This window comes from Saccostrea cucullata, unplaced genomic scaffold, assembly GCF_032062105.1.
Source record: "Saccostrea cucullata isolate Sc308-1 unplaced genomic scaffold, CSIRO_AGI_Scuc_v1 ctg2604, whole genome shotgun sequence".
Taxonomy (NCBI): Eukaryota; Metazoa; Mollusca; class Bivalvia; order Ostreida; family Ostreidae; genus Saccostrea; species Saccostrea cuccullata.
This window is the reverse complement of record NW_026936707.1, coordinates 53587-70787: the sequence shown is the minus strand read 5'-3', so window position 1 is coordinate 70787 and position 17201 is coordinate 53587. Positions and strand designations below refer to the sequence as shown.

Genomic DNA, 17201 nt, shown 5'->3' with positions numbered 1-17201 from the left:
AAAATCTTGCGGCATCTTTTGCTGCACATTTGAGGCAAACATTGTTGCATACTTGAGGCAATTTTATCACGACTACAAGCATTTCTGTTTACTTGGGGCAAAGAGTTCATTTATTAAGCACATTAGTCACCCACGTGGTGTAGTGATTAGAGCGTCTACTCTAGAGTCGCGAGGTATAAGGAGTTGATGCTCACGTCGCGGGTTCGAATCCCACTATGGGATGTGGAGACCGGTCCTTCGGGTGAGACCGTATAAACCGGGGCCCCGTGTCGCAGTAGGTGCTGGCAAAAAAAGGTTTCCTCGGTGCTCAATGGCCCTAAGTGCCAAATGTAAGACAAACTTTGCACCTCTCCACCGGCAATTGTATTACAATACTTTTCAATTGTTATTAAATATTTTTGACTTTTGACCTTGACCTACGAGTTCCACCAACTCTGTTGAAAAATTTTAACCTTGGCAATAACTTTTGAACAGTTAGTACTAGGGCTTTCATATTTCACAGATGTATTCCTCGTTTATTCCCGATTTCGCCTCTCAATAAAAAGGAAAACTCTGAAACCTAACTTTTTAGGACACCATCTTTCATTTTCCAAAATATTTATATTGTAAAAGAAATTAAAAGGTAAAAGAAAGTGTGTCAGAAGGACAGACAAATGAGCCAAATATATCCGACCTTTATTTAGAAAGTGCAGATATAAAAATAAAGTCAAGAGTCCTAAATAATACTGTTGATCTTTAATCCTTGCGCTTTGTTGTATGTACCCGCGTATATTTCTGAATTCACGTGAGTTGTCACCGCAAACTAAGTCCTCATTGTTTTCGGATCGGGTTTGTTATTCTATCTGCGCTACTGAGCACACGGTGCCTGAGAAATGGCAGATTCCTCGGTTTCCCATGCAGATTATCCTAATCCTTAATTCCAGTGAGCAGCAGTTTAATCTCAAGATTAACTTTTTAAGGAATCTCCTTGGGAAAGTTATTGGTTTCTCAATTAGCAATACATAGTAATCTCATCGATTAAAAGCAAAAAATAAGTAATAATCTCAACATTGTGATAAAATTATTCTATTGAATCAAACTGAAGTATTGTGTTGCTGGAAGTTGTAAGTGTTGTAACTAATATATAAGATTACATGTACCAATGTGCTGACTTGCTCTTTGTTAATAATGTAATTTCCAAATATGGTATGCGAAGTGTTTAGAAAAGTATTCGGTCTTTGCTTCATATTTTATTAGAAACTATTATCAAAGTAAACCAATGCAATGAAGAGTTTGAAAATAATGGCGGGTTCGGCACATATTTCAGTAAAATGTTTTAGACTTGTCCAGTTAATAATTGCTGGTCTCTGTCGAACTCATTCATGCACGCCTCTGATTTTTTGCTGTACATCTATCAAGATATGCTTGTTAAGAAACACTTTGGTTTTTTTTCAGTATTACAAAACTACATGTGTAAATCATATTAATATTATTTAACCAAAACAATAATTAAGAATTGTTAGGATTTTTTTCATGACTGTATATCGGAATGACAGCTTGTAATCCGTTTCACTTTAATTTATGTATTAATTTGATATCTCATAAGTCTGATTGGCTATGGTTTTTGTATAATCTGATATCTTTCATACTATTGTCTGATTGGCTAAAAAATCAATCGGCATCATATTGTTACAGTATCATATTTTATCAATATTGATACGCTGTAAGTTGACTATGACCTGAAGCTGTGTCATGTTGAAATTTCAAAGTTTAAAACTAACTTGACAACTTTGATTTCTCTCAAAAATATTGGAAAAGGGCGTCTTAACTGAATCTTTTTTGCAGCACACAGTTTTATACTCGATTAAAGGTTCTTGGATGTCCCCTTTTAAGATTTTCTTCCATACTTTTATTTCAAAAACTCTAATCAGCTGATGTAGTTTGTTTTCATTAAGAGTGAAATACTCAGTACATGTATGTATGCAATCATCATGAAGACTTATTTCAATTTATCTCAAACCAACCAACACCTGGTTCAGTTAAAAGAAGTAGACACCTGCATGGTATTGCAAGGCTCAATGATCGTTTGATAAGAAAGCAATGGTTAAATTTCACCATTCATTTTTATTACAAAAGTATAAAAAAAATATTGCAATAATGTCTTAATAGATAACATTTACAGTGTAATCACTGATGGTAGAAACTCAACAGGTTTTATTCGTTCAGGCAGTGAAATCATACGATGTATTTTCTCCCATCAAATTGGTCTATGGGTTTGTACATTGAATAACAATAAAGTATACTGAACAGTATAAATAGCATTTGACAATAGCACTGATTTTTTGCACTTTTAAAAGTAATGTCCTTATGGCACAATATGTTTTGAACATTTACAATTTACACGTATGTTGATTGCAAAAAGGGTTGTCCCGAGTCCCCAGTAAATTCTATCGACGCCGAGCGATCTGATTGGTCAGGAGTCGGGGGTTGGCTTCGATCTCCCCACAATAGTCCCATGTTCTTGAGTTTAGTTTCGATTTCAAGAGATTCCGAAAAATCTGCACGTTTTTGTTTATTGTTTAACAAAAGATAAAAGTTCTCTCTTCTCTTTGGCGCTGGTTGTCGGATTCCATCAACATAACTTAACAGATCACTGGGTGTCCATTTTGTGAAGTATCTTGGGGGACCCTCGTTGTAAGGGTATGAATACCCATCCCATGAAGTAGAACCATTTCGAATGTGTTCCATGGGTCGCAAAGTAGACGGTGAATTGTGAGCTGGGTTTTGACGAGCCTCTCTCAGTAAAACAAATTGGTCGTTACGACGGGGTGAACTATTGTTCATATTGCGAGCTGGAAGTTCTGGTGCTTCATAAGGTATAAAATGTCCTGGCATATCTGGAATTTTTCTTAATCGTTTCGAAAGTAAACCCATGGCACGCATGCGCATAAGTTCCTCATAGAGATATTCATCTCCAGGAATCGTTTCATACACGTGATCGTCCAGTTTGTCATCACGTTTTGGAGTGCAACATCCGGGGATGCGAGCTGTGGCATATGGTGTGACCCCGTTGTCAAATATAATTAGGCGTCCTGATTCTGGATAGGGTACACTGTGATTGACCACAGATGCTGGATGTGTATGAGAATGGGAGTGCGTAAAATCGGCAGGTGGAACCCGTGGATGCACAGATGTTTCCGGTTGAACACTCGGAGAACCTTCATATTCTTCATAGTAACATGCAGAAGACGAATGTGGGAGGTCATTTGTGCGGGAAAAGTCAGAACTGTGTGTGCCTAATGGCCTGCGTAAACACTTGACAACTAAAGTGCCAGGTTGGACGTTAGGTGAAAGGTCGTTGGTTCTCGCCTGCTGTGTTGGCGAGCCTTTTGCCATGGAATCTTCAGTCTCCGCCTTGTTTACTGTACAAGGTGCTCGCGAAACGAAAACACTTGAAGACACCGGGTGGCTCAAGGACTCCCCATTTGAGCCATTATTGCTGCTTTGGGGAGATTGACACTCAATTGTAGAGGGCAGCAGTAACAAGGTATCTGTGTGGCGTTTTGATTGAATGTCGTTATTATTCTCACTCACAATGGGCTCGCTTTTTACGCCGGGGGTATGATCGGGGACACAATCGGATTTTGCATTAACACCCAAGGTGGCGTCTGCTTTATCCGCGCTACTAATAGATTCCTCCGAAATACACAATCTGTTTTCGTCCAGTGATTCCATAGAACTTCTTTGAAAATTGTTTTTAATGAGTGTAGCATTTTCGGCTCGAACGGGGTTCGCCCTTTTGACTTTTTTGCACCTTTTATTATTACCAGGGTTTTTCTTTGGGGATTCATTTTCCAGTTGTAAATCGTTAATAATTTCAAACATAGACCTAGCCACTTTTGTAAGTTTATGGTTATGTCTTTGAACAGGCGAGAATCTGGGAGCTGTTGGTTCTGGCTGACTTCTAGGAAAGATGGGCAAGGACTGAAAGTCAGTCTCTGTGGCTCTTATATTCCTCACTGAAGACTTGTCGGGAATTTGAAACGAACGATCTAACACTCCAGTAGGTTTCTCGGGGGTTCGCGATTTGGAACTAACAAAAGATTGATTTAATTTCTCCGAAATGTTATCAGCACCATTAGAAAAAGGGACGGATTGAAATATTGAAGATGAAAGGTCCATTGCACTCGCATGTAACGAAGAATTCGGAAAAGCTGTAACAGAAGACACATTGGTTAAGTTCCCCATTCTTGATTTATTGTTCACAAATATTTTGTCAATTTCCGCCTCACAAGTCTGAATAGAATCACTTTCATATCCGCTTGAAATTGTGACGGGTGACGAGTCTGTGGAATTCGAACGTACCATTTCATTTTGTGGCACAGGATCATCAAACTGTGCTTCAATGGACAACACATGGTCAAAAGAATCCGACAGTATTGTATGGTCCAACCCCGAGTCTGGGCTCACAACTGGAGCAACTTCAGTCTGCTTGGGTTGAAATACACACAGTTTTTTAGGTTGTCGGGAACTATCCGGTGTAGTGGCAGTTTCACTCCGTGGAGTGGGGGGACCAGCAGATCGTTTTAATTCCCCGGCACTTTTCCCCCTAGAGGCAAAAAGTTCCTTCGGTCTGATAGCTGTACTTCTGACATTAGAAACATCCTTTGAAGTTTTCACAGTATGTCCTTCTTTATTTTTTAACAGCATCCTTTCTGCCTGTCTTCCAATAATCCTTTTCTCTTTGGGAGGAGGTCGAAAATTTTCCTCTTCCACCCAGCACTGGGTTCGGTTCCCCCTGCCCTTTGTATCTTGCATCGTTCTTTCATGAGTGGAGGGTCTTGGTTGAGATCGCGTGTTTTTCTCAGTTAAATTACGCTGTATTAGTCTTTGTTCGCTGCCCACACAATTATTATTACTTGAAAACAATCTCTCAGAAGACTGTGAATGCGAACCCGTAACGGCTAAATCCGGATTAGTACGGGTTGTCCGTCTATTGTCCGGACAGCTGATCTGATTTGACTGAGAGACACAAACGTTAGTGCGGGGCTGAAATCCGTGTGGGGAAACGTCAGTTGAAGTGCCGGATTTATCTCTGCGAGAATTAGGATATTTAAAGCACTTGGGTTTATTTCTTGCGGCTTGGTCAGCTCCATAATCCCTCATTGTATCGCGTACACGACTACACTGCTGTACGCGACTTAAGGCCATACTGTTTAAATAATCTGTACAGTTTGGTTGGTGTATTGTTCTGCCATTTAGATCCCTATCGCGTCTATCAAGACTTTGTCTGTTGGAGACCAGATAAGGCGTTGGAATATTGTTTTCTGGCTCTTTATCGTCCCTCCAATCGTTGTCAATTGTTTCCGTCAGAGCGTGAATGTGCTCTAAATCAGTCTTACAATTGTTCTCTCCAATGGCGATCTCCCGTGGCGATACACTGGTAACTTTTTTTGTCCTGTTTGGGGAAGATCGGTGATAATCGAGATCAGATTTTAAGAAGGTTGTGCCGTTGGTAGTGTTAGAAATCAAACGAGCGGGCATCAGAAAATCATCAACATTGACCCGAGAAGACAGCAGATGACAAGATAGGCTCGGGTGACGAAGGCAGAGTAAATCTTCAAAAGTCACATACAGTAGCCACATCTGATGGGAGAGTCCCACACTGCTAGTTCGCAAGTCGCACTGTAAAAAAAGAAAGAAAAATCTCGTCATCATCTTTTAATTCAACGAAAAAATATATCCATTTTTACTAGTATTAAAATGTATCGCAAAAAAACACCCACTCAGCTGATAAATTATCATCGTCATTAACATCGCTGTCATCACCATCAATAAAAATGAACCATTTTTTTGTAATTGTACAAGAGTTGTACTACTTCATTTATAATATATTTATCCATCGTTTAATCTTAAAAATTTACGGTGACATGCCGTATTCCCATATGAGTAACTACATATACTATAGAAGATACCATTATGTTGCTTTTTTAATTTTCGAATGATACATACCTAAAAAATTTAAATAGCAGATTCAACAGATAGGAATATTATTTTCCAGATTTTACACTGATTATATTAAGTTATGGATGTGTATTATTAAATAAAGCACTTAAAACCAAGACATTTAAAACAAACGTGGTAACATCCCTATTCCGTAAACAATAGGATGACCTCATCCTTATTTAGGCTTCCATCAATACACCTTTTGTGGTTATATATATTTCAAACAATTCCCGATCGAAGGGCTGCTATACAGTTGTTTTTGTTTATTCAAATGACTAATGAGTCATTTTTTTTTTTCAAATCTATATAATCCATATTTCGACACTAGTATACCGAGGTCAGAAACTTTTATGTTTCGTAAAAAAGTTATTTCTAAATTGCAATATAATTCTAAAAATAAAAATCATTCATTTGTATAATAAACTGTTTCTGTGTCACGTGAAGTGTATAAAGCAATAATGAAAAATTTAGGATGATAGATATGTCTGGCTATTAGGAAATATATATTGCAATATTTTAACTTTTTTGCGTCTAAGTTTGTACAAGTGAAGCGTGTTCGCTTTTCTTTAATGTTTGATCTGCCATCGTGGATACACACGCACACATTTATTATGCCTATCTAATAGAAAGGGAGTCTAAGGTTTTAAGTAAACACCATTTTAATCTAGCCAAATTAAACTGATTTCGAAACGCAGAGATGTTCTTCAAGATAATTGAATTTCTTTGTATCGATGTTCGAACATGGGTTGGCCAAATAACTGATTAATTTATCCATAGTTAGAGGACGCAAATTAAATCCAACAAAATCCAAACATGTCCAATATTTTCTTGACTATTCTGGCTTGAAGCACATCTAATCCAGAATGTTTTGACAAAATAACTCATTTGGTTTTCTTAATACGGCTGCATTTTAATGCAGTAATTTGTTTACATATGCCCTATATATTGTATCCATCCTGTTTAATTAATATCATACTGTTATATAAAAGTCGTATGATGTAGGAAAACCAAAATAATCAAATTCAAAAGCCTATTGAAATGATACGATTTTCAAGTCAGGAGTAAAGCAAACACAAGGCTCTTAAAACACATTGAGTTGGGATCAGGTGCCATACGGGATTAAGCATCTCCTATTGATCAGTCACCCCCTCCATTAGCCCTATAACTGTATTGATCAGGTACACGAACTTTGGTTTGAAAGAGACCTAACAAACATATGAAAATGTCAGCCAAAAAACTACCAAGTGAAGGGTTATAATTGTTAACAAGATCATCATAACGATTACAGGATATATGAATCCTGTTTAAATCCCTGGAACATCAATTTATCTGTCAGTAGCCCGCCTCAGTTCCAAAAGTGGCTAGAAATCATTGTTTTGCTATACTTATATGAGTACCAATTGAAAATAAAATCATCCCAAATAAACTGTGGCAAAATTTTAAGATAGGCAATACTCAATTGCAAAACTCGTCCATCCTTGAGAACATATAACATTTTGCATTGAGGGGAGGACAATATACATTTTATAAAAAATTAAGTGTCATCTTACACAAGAAGAGATAAAAATGGGTTTGATTTCTGTGAGATAGATATGCTTCACAAACGGATATAACTAGACTGTCTCCCTTTTAACATTAGCTAATCTGAGCAAACTACAGAACATTTAAAAAAAGATTTTTTTCTTTTTAAATTTTAGCAGATACCTTTACTGTCTCTTTGTCACCAACAAAAAGCCTCTTACACGACTAAATATCCAGGGTAACCAACCATGCCTTGGCGTGAAATCTCTGCCCAAGCTAAATTGTCTTTTCGTGTTGTCTTGGCCTAATATGGCGCTAGCGTTCTCTCAAAAAGACGCTGTACATCATTTTGTCGGAGTCATTTGAAAATAATCAACGAAGCAATAAAGAGATTTCACTTTCTTTAAACTGTCCTATATATCTTTCTCTCTTTATCTGTTCAGCCTAGATATCTCCTTTCTTTATCGGGAGAATTGTAATAGTCCAGACAAACAGCAATCTAAGACCATCTGATTTGTGTTACGCTATATAAGTAGGTAATTAAAGTTATTTTGCTGCTTCATCAATCGTCGTTATGGCCCATTTAATACTTTATAAACTTAATTAAGAATAATTTAAAATATCCATCCATAACAAGAATATTGAATGAGAGAGAGAGAGAGAGAGAGAGAGAGAGAGAGAGAGAGAGAAATCAAGTTAGGAGTTACAACAAGCTTCAACGGCTCAGTAGCAAGCGGCTAGTATATGAATATACTGGATACTTGTACCTGCTTTATTAAAAATGAAAGCATATTTATATCTTAACTTTTCATGCAATAAAGGTTTAACAATAAAATTTGAAAAAAACAGAAAAATTTGCTTAATAAAAACCTTCATGGAACAATTTGAGAAAGTTTTTTCAAAGTACTTACGAACAATATTTCAACATTTCTTCACAAATAATTCCACTAATTTATGAAATATCAGAATTCACTAAAAGGTGTTTCACTGCATATTCAGCTTTCACTACAGGTGTAGCACAGATGCGACCCAAAAATAAGTGTGTGCCAGGACAGAAAATGATCCGATCGAATTTCTACCTGAGCTTGATCGCTGCTTTCAGTAAAAGGTAACAGGGTTCATTTAGACAAACTCAGTCGACCAAACGTGAGATCCTAACTCCCGTGTAAACAAAAATCCTGTATAATATCTCATAATGGTCCTGCGACCTCCCGTACGGACAATAGTGCGACCCTCGCTGATATTTGCACTAAAAACTTTCTCTTCGGCGTTAAACCACAAATATGTACTTATTCCTTCACCTGGAAGTGTCTTATGCATTAGATATTAGGATAGGGAAAAAGTCGCCTATCAACATCATTTAAAATCCACGCCTCATGTTTCTTTCTTTATTAAAAACCCTTTTGCTACCCGTCGACATTTTCTCTAATAAAATGGGAACTTTTTTCTAATTTCTAGTTCGAGTGTGTAATTTTCTTTTCAAATAACTATTCGTATTCTTAAAAAATGTATTTTTTATTGTGCGTCTGAAATATCAGAACGTAATTGCTTCCACCTAACGAGAATCGGAGTCTATTGAAATCTTCAGTGCGAGTCTCTGGTATAGAGATATCAATTTATAACTTAATAGACCGGGTATTGAAAGCATTTCGGCTCTTTCCAAATTCTTTTGTCGCGGGATTATGTAAACTTTGATCGTTAAAGATATTTCTTAATATCAGAGAGATACTTGGGTAGTTTTTTTTTTAATTTTATCAAAATCAAATCGTGAGACCTATCAATTGCTCTGTAATTACCGACTAATTTTTAACGTATATACCCGTCTGCATACTTAAGTTCCATTTTGAAGACATAAATAGATAATAATAAGTCTACAGACGAAAACAAAATACCCCACATTTTGTTATGAGCCTGTAAACTTTAACACTTATTTGTCAAAGATTTTTTTTCTGATAACCAGAAATCGATAAATAAAGCGGCGAAATCAACGATCAAATTACAAGTTTGATGAGGCAAGTTAATTTAAAAATCACTAACCCAATTAATACATACTCTGTAATACCAGTTCCTGAAATGTTTACTTTTATAGGTTATTTAAGCAAACAGTTGATACTTTAACTAATTAATCAATAATAAAACGACAATAAACTGGTGATTTGAGAATTATTAACACATAAACTGTCATCTCCAAAGAGAAGATTCATGTACCTGCTGCGCGTGAAAAAAAGCAATAATATCAATTTGATTAAGTTCATTACTGAGTGATCGCAAATTTCTGTATTACACACAAAAGTTAAGTCCCAGGGAATGTTCAGTCATTTGTTTTTGAGTGTGTAATAATACGTCAGTACATACTACATACCATATTCTTAAAACTAATTATACTTTCAGCGAGACTCCATGCAATGGTGGGGAATAGAAAGACTGCCATGTGTCCTTTTATTATTTCATTATTGATTAATCATTTTTACTTTTAATAATTTTGGGTTTGACAACGTTGTATTCTAAAAATAGACTCATGCACCCTAATTAAACCCTTAATTAAATCAATTTTGATACAAGAAACTGACAAAATCTTATTCTCCTGAGTGTGAAATAAAATCATTTGCACACACGGACTAGAGTGATGATTCTTTTTTCAATGTTAGAAATAAATAAAGCCTTGAACAATGTAGCAAAATTTAGAACATTTGAAAATTATCAAAGTATACATCTTTCCACTAAATATTTTCCGTGTTTTTATTACCTTTTCAAATTAGAGGTCAATTTAACGGAAAACAATCTGAACATTTATGGGCATTAGGTTTGGTGAAGCGACAGAAATATGTAATGATATATTTGATAAATTGACCACCTGTCGCTTTGGACATAGCTATGGTTTACAGCTGACGAAATGATATTAATCACGCACGTGGTCCAGGTATTATTTTTTTTCCCTTTTCCCTTGCACAATCATATACAAAGTTCGGACATCAGTTTCCTTAATTTATGAAAAAAAAAAATGGCAGTGACAAAATTTTAACAACATTTGTAAATGTCAATGAAAAATCCATCAAGTATTGGAAAATACGATACACCTTTTTTTGAAATTAGGAGGAATCAATGTAAGGTGACTTTTTTAGGTCTATACAAGCAATATAATACAAAATGAATAAAACAAAGTAAAAAAAAAAACATCCTTTTGTTTATGTGTGTTTTTTCAAATTGTAATCTGACAGAATAATGTATTCAAAAAAAGGAATAGTTTAACAGTAAGTTTATGGGTTACTTTTAAGCATCTCCTTTTACCTGGGGAATTTCACAGGTAAAAGTAGAAGGGCAACATTAACGTAAATAGCTAAAACCTACCTGTTTGAAAAACTATCCATATGATAAAATTTAATCCGAAAATTCTTAAAACACGGTAAAAAATCCACCATCAAAAGAGATTTTTTTTCTCAACTTTCAAGAAATGAACAGTATTTTTTCCCTCTCCGCAATGTTGAAAAAAAATTTACACCCATCCGAAGTGCATTAATTTTGATTTGTGAATGGAGCATTAAATGGCTCAAGAAGAGACGAGTGTCTAGTACACAATACAGTTCTGAACATTGACTCACATATAACACAACGCCAAGAGATAGGTATCGCTAAGGGTCCTGCATGAGTGCACAGTATTCTACCAAACAAAGAGACGTGGGGGCTACACCACACTGACGACCCTTCGCGAAAAATATAAGGTGAAAAAAAGATGTTTAAATACAGTTAAAGTCTGAATAAAGGTTCCTACACATTCTGTGTTAAAACAATTACCCTTATTAGATTTTTAACTTTAACAAGAGGATATGGTTTTTGTCTTCTCTGTTACACGGATTTGCACGAAAATTACCAAAGTGGTAATTGATGTTTATCTTTTGGAGACAAAAATATAAAATTACACACAGAATTTGTTATAATTCACGAATCTTTTTTTTTATTGCGCCCTCAGTTTCTTTAGTGTTCTTTCACAAACAATACTTGGCTGAGAAAGATTTATTTTATTTTTTTTCTTGTGCATCTCTATCCATACAGTCATAGCCACTCGTGATATTTCATTACATTAATATATTGTACTTGATGTCCGAGACATTGTTAGAAAACTTTAATTGTAAAGTATATCTACATGTAGGACTTGCCCAACCTATAAAATTATTGCAATTTAGTAGTTTTGCAAATTGCAGTCTATAATAAAAAAAAGAACTATCTTTTCTCACATCGTTTGAAAATTTTAAATATCTAGACAACATAAAAGATGTTTGTATGAGGTTGATACTTTTCATTTAATGCATTTTATACACCTATATATATTGATTTCTGACAAATGATCCAAAAAAATCCATTATACATGTACTAGTACTTGAATTGTTCTTTTTCAAGCCATTGAAAAGCTTAACACACAACCCCATGCTCGTTAAGTGCGGCAGTGAACAAACAAAACATTTTACGTACCTCTAATTAACAATATTTATTTAGCCCATGTTCATGTATCAAAGTCAATTGATTCTTAATTCAAAGACTGCTATTTAGCGGGCACAATGTCACGTGACAACGTCAGAATCTTAATCGAGTTATCCCAAAACGAAGGTATATTTACTGTGTCAACAAGCGTTTTCAAGACTTTGCTTCATAAACACCACCCGGGGATGTTTAGATATCTTATTAAGTTGTCCCTGGTTTGAGAATTATATACAAGGATACCACAATAGAGAACCTATCCACATATAAAGTAATTTTAAAAACTGTGTATCAGGTGGAACCGAGAACAGGTTGTTAATTAAACAAACACTCGTCCATATGTAAATCACACGTATTGAGAAAAAATAATCGCCTATGAAAATGAAAAAGTAGATTGCAAATTTTATGAAGGATTACGAATCCGCTAAAAATGAGAGATTTTACACTGTTTTGACAAGCCTGATAAAGGATTTGAAAAGAAAGACCCATGAATGGGATTTGAAAATGAAAACAGGGAGAGATCTCTTTTGGGGTTTAGTGAGAAGTAATAGTTCGTGACAGCAATTGATTCCGACTGCTTTATGATGTCTTGTCTGGGTCAACCGAGCTAGACTTATTGAAGTTTTGAGAAGGCTTTCTTAAGTTTACAATTTCCATAATTTGGTTGGGCTCCGTATGTAAAATTTTATTCATCTTTTTATAGTGCCCTAACCCCCAAAGGTGTTTTAAACAAACTCCTTTGCATATCTTATATGAAAAGAATAAAATATCAAAGCACACACAGGAGCAAAAGCATGCACGTCAATTAATAACGGTTTGATTACTAATTAAAATTTATATCGTGTCAATCATTACATTTAAAAATAAATTTATATAGACAAATATTCAATTGTGCTACAAATTTACAATGTACTATAGTATCTAAATCCCAACAATTACAAAATTTAAAGTAAACATTTATTCCTTTGATCATGTTATTTGTTAGGTGTTGAATCCATTACTTTGTCTATTGAATAATTCACCAGTTTACCTTGAGATTCCAACAGCGATACAGAAGTAAAATCACCGCTCCTGATTAAACTTCCTTGAATGACAAAAGCCTTATTCATAGAGAGCGGAGTAATTAACAGCCTTGCCACACATGGACGATTGATTCTTCATGCATTCTTACTGGGGTTATTATTAATTAGTCGCGATACCTGTGACAAGGTCCGCGGTCGATTTGACAAACTGACCCATGATTGACGGATCTCCTGTCAGGGAAATCGAACGCTCCCGGACCCGTCATCCGGACACTCTCTAACAAAGATGGACCCCTAGGGTTTTGGTTTTACACGTGCTTTTACTAGGAGATTCAGTTTTTTGTTTTCTTTAAGTTCAGACACAACTTGTTTTAAAGATGATTGATGAGCCTTGCAGAATGTAGGTGTTTTTTACGCAGAATTAAGTTTAAGGATGAAAATGAAAGTAGACATTTCTCATCGAAGTACAATGATTAATGATTTGTTTTGATGAAGTCTGGTGTATACAGATGTTCACGTTTATAACTAAGAGGTGAATATTTTATAAATGTAAGCCAAGGTAACTTTAGAGACACTAAAATTATTGTATGAAATATTAAACTGTTAGTTTTATTTAATTACCCGCTGTGACATGTGATTGATTGCAAAATTAAAAATATTAACGTTAAAGTTTATAATCAACCATTGTCATGGTTAAAGCTTACTTCCTCAGTAATGTCCCATTAAAAAAGAGGCAAAAAATTTAATTTCATAAGATAGCAAAGAAAAAAAATCAGGTAACGAATATTTTTGTGAAAGAAACCAAATTAAAAATAACGAATACAGCAAGAGATAAAATAAATTCTTTGTACACTATAAAAGAAATCTTTCCAATAATCATCAGTTAGCTATCTAAAATAATGTTTAAACAAAAGCAATGCACCTTTTTTCAGTGTACACAGAACTCTAATAAATGAATCACATTTCAGTTTGAAGCAGCCCTGTTACCACATGATTAATCTTCTATACTTATTTCAAGAGATATCACGAGATTTAAATAAATTCACGACAGAGTATGCCTATAAAATAATTGATTATAAATGTCCATTGACATATTTCCTACAGTTTTAATTTATTTACCCTCTTCATAAATTCGTGTGTCTAAAGTAATCCCCATCAAGGTGAAACACCAAGAAAACCTACACGAAATCACTGATGACGTCATCCGGATTCCTTTTCTAGTGACTTTCTCCCCGTGCGCGCTATTTTGTAATTGACATGACTGTGTTTACTGAAGTATTAGCAGACTCCCTTAAACCGATAAAAATATTGACTTTGAGATCTATCCTCTTTTGCCTTGCTTCAGATTTATCAAGGTGTATTCTCGAAACTCGAAGCGAGAAAAACCACAAAAATCCATGCCGCGAATTTCCTCTTCGTGTCTGAATATGGGAGTTTGGTCTTATCTATACAGGTACAACGTTGAACAGATCTCATTCGAGATATGGAATGAATTTCTAATTCTCCAATTAAATCCAATTATTCACTTTATATTCATACAGAGATCTCGTTTATCGGAAAGAACTTTCTTAATAAACCAAGTACAAAAGCAATCCACAAGTATTGAGACGCGAGTTTAAGAAAGACATTTTCTGTTGTCCAACATTTATTGAATTATATTATGTCATTCACAGTTTATTTGAGAAGTCTTCCCAGAGCTGGAATACCACCCCTTGCCAGTGTAGGTTTTTGAAAGACAGTGCTTAGCAACAGAAAAATTGCAGATTCTAAAACCCTGAAGCCATTTTTAATAAGTGCGTGAGAAAAACTTTTGATTGAAATCATTTTTGAGTTGGATATCTGTATATTCAGAAAAAGTAATTGAATATACATGCATGTATTCTTTTCAGTTGATATGAAAACAAACACTTATGAAGGCAAACTAGGTTTTGCATTATAGTTGACTTTTGGAAAAAAGAAAATTAAAATAATTTCATAATTTACATTTACTTATCAACAAAATCATGATATATGTATTACTATATTGCTTAACAAATAATTCCAGACAAGTAGTGAACATGTGTTAAGACAAATTCACACGTAAATCCTTAGGGAAAACAAGGGAATCAGGAAAACAGATTAAAAAGATAATTCTAAATTGCCGGAACGCAGTTCTATTCTCATGGTACCCGCAAGGTAACGAACCAACCGCATTATTGATGGAAAAAATACATCTAGAGATTGTTATCGTAAATGTGATGGTAGCAGGGAAAACCTTATTGTATCTGCACTTATCAGAAAGGGTTACAAATTTTGTAACAAAGGACACCGAACCCGATCAGATATCATACAAAAAATGTAACAATTTCTTTGTAGTTTGAAAATTTCATGGAGTATAACTTACGCAAATGAATGCTGGCACGAAAAGAGGAAACATTTTGACACAACGGGAAACTTGGAGATTTTTTCAATTTGACGGACCGTTGGGTCAAACCTCACACAACGCGGAGTAATAAGGTTACGTAGCCGTGAAATCAATGCGCTACAAACAAATAACACCTTTTTCTCATGACAGTACTTTTAGAACAAAATGAACAATAATCTATGTTTAAGGGTATTTGGTGCTGGCCGCCTCCACTTTTACATCCTTTTCAGATGCCAATGTCATGTTTTAATCGGATTACAAAGTTCTTTGCTGTATTTACCGAAGCATGTTTTATTTTTGTTAAAAATGTGTTTATGAATGTTTTAAACATGATTAAGACCAATGGTGAGATTTTTATAGGACAGACTCGCGTTTACCGAGTCTGTACTTGTAAACCAATTATATTTTAGGTACAATGTTGTTTTAAAATATGCACCTTCACAATACTGTTTTTTCCAATTATCTGAATAAGTTAATAAACTTTATATCAGTATATTCAATCAATCCAATATCATTCGAAATATACAGTTAGACAGAAAACAAATTGACATGAACTAAGGGTATGCAATTACCCAGATAGTCTAAACCTTTAGTACCTTGTAAATTACGAAATTTTCTTTGAGACATTTCTATTCCAAACATATTCTGAGATGCAAACTTAACATTCCTTTTCCTACACTGCACTTTTAATGGAGATACAGACCATCAAGCTTAAATTGGTAGTGAAATTCTTCTTTTTGGCAATATAATGCACATAAAAACTGGGGAAATCTGTTTATCATTCATAAAGTATGTTCTCTCTATCTCTTTAATTGGATGTGTGTGAAATCTGTGAATAAATTTCTTTATAATGAAAAACTTGAAAAATCGAGACATTTACATTGTACCATCCCAATGATAAACAAGGCTGTAAACTTTCGCGAAGTCAGACAGTTTAATATGCAAAGGTATATAATATATATATAAACCTCAAGCTCAATGCAAAACGAAGTGTGTCACATAAAAATTCTCTGATGAGCAACCAAGCATTTCTTTCTTAAAATACATCTGTTACAAAGATTAATTTCTCTATTAAGAAAAAACACTTTTCCCCTAAAAATGGCGTAAATTTCACATGTGTGACCATGGTTCTCTTTATCTTAGAAATCAATGCCATTCCCGTGTGTCTCCATTGCAGGATTTACACGGTTTTCGACCTTCCGGTCCAGAAAACGAGCACTTAAGAATTAATTTTCACCTTCCGAATAAAAACGGATTTTTAGGGATGATTAATTATCGTGTCATTCAAACACCCGTCTCAACGTCTTTCAACAAACACCTTAAAATTTTGTATCGTACATTTTTCTTGACTTTAAATTTTCAAATATTTTTTAAAGAACAAATTTTAGGAGCGTACACAGACATCAAGGTACAAAAGCGATTCATCATGCATACAATTTTATACACGATAAACTCTGAAGAATTTGTGTAAAGTTAAACTGAAAAGGACAAATAGTCTGCTTACCAAGTAATTATAGGTCCATGATGAAGTGTTACTGTGCACACTCTGATCAATTTAATGTTCGCTCCTGCGTGTCATCAAGCCAATTAACACGGAATGAATGCACACCTAGTCAAAGAAGACCCGGTGCATGCAAGCAGCCGGTATCTGTGGTAGTAGCGATGTATCTAACTTAAAGGAAAACCACTGACCCACTACCTTAGTCGAGATTTCCTTTTTTCTGCCCCCTTGACAAAGACCTCACTGAAATCTCATACCTGGTTTGTCGGAGAGAGATTGCCAAGAAGGTGTGCTC

General features: G+C 35.0%; 1 protein-coding gene across 3 annotated transcripts; it reads right to left on the bottom strand.

Annotated features, from left to right (window-relative positions):
- Positions 1–2083: 2083 nt before the first annotated feature.
- On the bottom strand, positions 2084–17135 carry LOC134246310 (uncharacterized). Of its 3 annotated transcripts, none has more exons than XM_062728631.1 (2): positions 16910–17135; positions 2084–5664 (listed from the first exon to the last, which is right to left on the bottom strand). In XM_062728631.1, exon 2 carries the CDS (start codon positions 5623–5625, stop codon positions 2377–2379), a length of 3249 nt encoding a protein of 1082 aa, XP_062584615.1. In that variant the 5' UTR covers positions 5626–5664; positions 16910–17135; the 3' UTR covers positions 2084–2376. The 3 variants fall into 3 exon arrangements, with proteins under 3 accessions (XP_062584615.1, XP_062584616.1, XP_062584617.1); XM_062728632.1 differs by lacking the exon at positions 16910–17135 and adding an exon at positions 10855–11066; XM_062728633.1 differs by lacking the exon at positions 16910–17135 and adding an exon at positions 8418–8778.
- Positions 17136–17201: the final 66 nt, after the last annotated feature.